This window comes from Astyanax mexicanus, chromosome 11 (assembly GCF_023375975.1).
Source record: "Astyanax mexicanus isolate ESR-SI-001 chromosome 11, AstMex3_surface, whole genome shotgun sequence".
In the NCBI taxonomy this organism is placed as follows: domain Eukaryota; kingdom Metazoa; phylum Chordata; class Actinopteri; order Characiformes; family Acestrorhamphidae; genus Astyanax; species Astyanax mexicanus.
The window spans coordinates 26,173,619-26,178,769 of NC_064418.1; the positions used below are offsets into that span (position 1 = coordinate 26,173,619).

General features: G+C 36.6%; 1 protein-coding gene across 1 annotated transcript; it reads left to right on the plus strand.

Moving 5' to 3' along the window:
* The first annotated feature begins 1,892 nt into the window (after positions 1-1,892).
* LOC111189361 (uncharacterized) lies at positions 1,893-3,849 on the plus strand. Its single transcript, XM_022663048.2, has 4 exons — positions 1,893-2,111; positions 2,693-2,770; positions 2,979-3,080; positions 3,423-3,849. The coding sequence occupies exons 1-4, from the start codon at positions 2,042-2,044 to the stop codon at positions 3,788-3,790; spliced, it is 618 nt and encodes a 205-aa protein (XP_022518769.2). The 5' UTR covers positions 1,893-2,041; the 3' UTR covers positions 3,791-3,849.
* Positions 3,850-5,151: the final 1,302 nt, after the last annotated feature.

The following is a 5,151-nucleotide window of genomic DNA, read 5'->3' on the forward strand; positions in this document are numbered from 1 at the left end:
AGATAAGTTGACTAAATACATTGTGTTAATGCTTAGATACTAGTGAACATACTAAGAGGTGTACACTGTCTGTGTTTGTATTATATGACCACACACTTATCTATGAATCTCATCTAGCTTTTGCATGTCAGCTAGCGCTAACCGGCAACTTTAGCTCAGCTAGCGCTAATCGGCTACTTTAGCTCAGCTAACACTCACCAGCTATTTTAGCTCAGCTAACACTAACCAGCTACTTTAGCTCAGTTAACGCTAACCGGCTACTTTAGCTCAGCTAACACTAACCAGCTACTTTAGCTCAGCTAACACTAACCAGCTACTTTAGCTCAGTTAACGCTAACCAGCTACTTTAGCTCAGCTAACGCTAACCGATAACTTTAGCTCAGCTAGCGCTAAGCGGCAACTTTAGCTCAGCTAGCGCTAACCAGCTACTTTAGCTCAGCTAACACTAACCAGCTACTTCAGCTCAGCTAACGCTAACCGGCTACTTTAGCTCAGCTAACACTAACCAGCTACTTCAGCTCAGCTAACGCTAACCGGCTACTTTAGCTCAGCTAACACTAACCAGCTACTTTAGCTCAGCTAACGCGAAGCAGCTACTTTAGCTCGGCTAACACTAACCAGCAACTTTAGCTCGGCTAACACTAACCGGCAACTTTAGCTCAGCTAACTCTAACCAGCAACTTTAGCTCAGCTAACGCAAACGGGCAACATTAGCTCAGCTCTGCTAAAGCTAACCGGCTACTTTATCTCAGCTAACGCTAATAAACTACTTTAGCTCAGCTAATGCTAACCGGCTAAATGCCCATTAATTAACTAATTTAACCACTGTTTACTTTCACCAAATTCCAGTTGTTACCGGGTCCCTTATCAGTGTATATGTTGTACTGAATCATGTGTAAGTTATAGAAATACTATTAAATGTGTGTCGTGGTGCTGAAATGTGTGAATGACAACTGATTTGGTTAGTGTGGGCTATTAATGCACGTCAGATGTGTTTTGGAATGCAAATTCTGTAATTAGGTACTTTACTTCGTAATACGTTAAAAATAATAATTGCTCAAATTTTTGTTATATTATTTACACTCCCCTGGACATTAAGATGTACTTTTCAGAGGATGCGGTGGAAGCCGTCTGGAGCAATAGGTAGACACTAAAAAAGAGCCTTTTTACCACTGACCAGGGTCTCTCTTATTACCATGTAATGTCTCTGATTGTCTGAGGTAAGATTATATTGTTGTACTTTGTATGTGTCAGTATTTTACCCATATTTTGTGTGTTTTTTTTAAATAAACTGTAAAAGAGATTCCATTGCCTCTTTTTTCATACACTGCACACTTTCCAAGTCTAAAGGTGTCTTAAATATTCCGTTTTTGAACTATTGGAAGTACTTTTTTTAAGTACAATTTAAATACTAATCTATTTTACTAGTGTAATTTTAGATGGCAGAAATGTGTTTTAGTATTATTATTATTATTATTATATATGAATGGAGAAAAAACTAACTAAACCTTTGTATATCAGCGTTCAATAAAAAAAACCAATATTGGTCGATCACTAGTCATAAGTAGTGTTATTTGTGACCCTTTTTAAAATGTGTTACCAGTTTATGATACTGCAGTCAGTTATAATGCATATTGTACTGCCTGTTGTGCTACAGTACTGCCTGTGTGCTGTGATTTAAAAAAAATACAGCACCCTATTACTACAATAACAACTTACAGTACTGTTATACTGTAATAAAATCACAGTATTTTATAGGTAATGTGATTAAATTGACAGTAAGCGTGCTGTGGAGTTAAATACAGAAACATTTATAGCTGATCACTGTCAGTCAGTTAATGTACATTTCTGTGCTCTTCTCCTGAAGCACTCAGCATGACATCATCACTGACATCATCACTGAACTAAGCAACGGCTCAGAATGTTATGTTTCAATTGATTGATCCACAGTTTGTCTCTGATCAGATCAGAATAAGACAAACTTACTTTTGCTCTGTGGTTTGATTGCTATTTTTGATCAATTTGATCAATTTTGGTGAACATGAACAACTGGAGCATCGTTACAGGACATCCCTTGATGCCTGGAGCGCAGTTTTATTCAGACAGTCCTGGTGAGTTTCATATACAGATATGTTTCATATACATATAAATATATACAGTACATGTGTCAGTGCTAAATCAACACTGTGAGTAATACATCAACACGGTTAGTAATAAATTAACACTGACAGTAATAAATCAAATTAGCTGTGTATAAAATGTAGAAAAAGTAAATATATTATACATCTAATCATCAGTCTAGATTAAATTAGATGTGTTTTGTTTACAAATGATAATCATGGACTATATGAAAGGAATAGTATTGTTTGTAAGATAATCAATAAAAAATTACATATTTAATTTCTAATACAAATATGTAATCATCTCACTGAGAACATGTGTGTTTTCTTAATTTAAATTAATGATTATTTGTGGAATAATTTGCAGTACTACTGCCGTGATATCATGTTTACACATCTCAGTATAAAACTGTTTCTTATATTAAAGATCTTTTCAGATTAGAAAACCACTAGTTCAGTTTTGTTACCATGGAGATTGTAAACAAAAAAATGATTTGCATGTAGCCATGGGAAATCATTGAGATCATAGAATTGTATAGCTTTTTCTAACAGGTTAAGTGTTTCATTTGCAGAACTGTATTTTGCTCCCCCTGTATTGGGATGCATCATGTCAGATCCAGGTCATCATATGGGCTCAGCATCATATTCAGGTGTGTAGCTCACACACACTATATACAGTGTATCATACTGAACATATCCCATTGTGTTGTGTAATTATGTTTAGAATGTAATTTAATTAAAAACACACGTCTACTTTGAGGTACTTACAGTTAGGTTAATATTATTATTATTAGTAGTAGTAGTACTAGTACTAGTAGTATTAAAATAATCAGTTTTGATCTACTCCTCTAATTTCAGGGCTCTACATGGAGCCACACATGATGGACATGAGAACTTGTGCTGCTCAATCTCCATATACTCCTACAATGTCTGGAGCACAATTCGCTTCTGCCAGTCCTGGTGAGTTTATATATATAGTCTGAATATTAATCACTTCATTGTTTTCTGCACTAATTTTCTTTTTTTTTCAGCTCTACTGATAATTTAGGATCAGTTTGTAGTTTTATAATTACAGACTGTAGTTCTGTATCTGTTTCTCATCATATTTTATTATCCTCCTTTCACCCTGTTCTCCAATAGTCAGGACCCTACAGGATCACCACAGAGCAGTTATTATATGAGTGGTGTATCATTCTGTGGTGAACAGGGTGAAAGGTGGATAAATAAAGTATGGAGAGAAACAGGGCATTACAATAATCAGTTATGATTAACTTACTCTGTTATCTGCTTCTCTCATTCAAGAGCTCTACATGGAGCCACACATGTGGGACATGCGAGCTTGTGCTGCACAGCCGTTCTGCATACCGTGTTGTTCAGCAGCTCATCAGCAGAACCTCCTGAATCTTCCTGACCTTGATTTAAAGCAGGAAAAAGGGAGTGGTGCTAAACGGCAGAAGCGAGGAAAGAGGAAGAGAAAGGACAAGTCTGATTATGACCAAACAGCTGAGCCTCCACATACCAAACACTGCGCTGATTTCACTGCACAACCTGTGAAATATGATGCCATAACTACATCTGAAGGGGATATCATTTTCTCTGAGGAGATTCTGGACATGTTGTGTACAATCCCTGGAATCTGGCATTTGGCTGAAGAGATGGGTTCATATTAATTTTATTAATAATCATTTTATTGTTGTTGTGTAAATAATAAAATATTTTTTTCTGCAAACAGGTTTGCCTCACATTGTGTTTATTTTCTAAACCTGAACAGCAAAGACTGTTGAATTCACTCAGTCATGTGTTTCTGAGAGAATTTACTTACTGTACTCATGCTGAACATCTTGGCCAAACTGCTGGCATGTATGTTTAAACATCATCACTTTCTGAACTGTCTGTAGATCAACACAATAAGAAACTTAATACACAAAAGTGTAGTTTGGTGCTACTTATATGGGAATTAAATAAAGTAACAGTATACTGAATTATATTCAGTATACTGAACTATATTTATATGTTAGGGATGTCTCCCAAGATACTCTGCAACTTCTACTGCTGTGTCATTAAGAGCCTCTTGACCAACTGTATCACCGTGTGGTACGGCAACACTTCTGTGACGGACCGTACACACCTGCAGAGAGTGGTAAAGACGATCATCAGGACTCCACTGCCCTCTCTGCAGAACATCTACCACCAGAGAGTCCTCAGGAGAGCTGCCTCCATCCTCAAAGACTCTACCCTCCCCCAGCACGGACTGTTCACTCTTCTGCCTTCAGGCCGGAGGTACAGAAGTGTGAAATGCAAAACCACCAGGCTAAAGAACTCCTTCTTCCCCACTGCTACCAGACTCCTGAACCTACCTCAGAAATAACCTTCACCTTGCTCTTTACACGTTTACATGTCAAGGACATTTTTCAGAGGCACATGCTCACTTTACTACTGAACGTTTTGCACTTTTTTCTTATTCCACTGCTGTAGATTACACATACTTACTTGTATATAATATCAATAACTACTGTTTTCATGTATATATTTCCATCCTGGATGTAAATTTAACACCAATTTAATTTTTATATTTAGTTAGTTTATTTCTAAATTACTTGACGAGGAGCGAAGAAAGAATTTCATTGTACGAGGAAACTTGTTTCTTACTGTGCATATGACAATAAACTCTTTGAATCTTGAATCTATATAATCAATTCCGTGTTTAGTAGTGTTAGATTTTAAATTTAGGTCTCAAGAAGCCTTTCATAATATAATTCTACAAGTCTCATGAAATTTGTGTGTTTATAATTTTAAACATCTGTAAGATATGTCGGTTAGTATGCTGGCTGCTTGAAGATGTGCCAGTTGGTGTGCCGACTGCTTTAAGACTGGTAAGTAGGTGTGCCAGGCAACAATGCAAGTGCACACAGGGATCCAATCCATACTGATGTGTCCGCTTGCAAAGAAACTTAAAATATACACCAAAAACAACAGGACATCAGCTAGCTAACATAAAAATAAAGGTAAAAAAAAATAGAGGCCAAATATG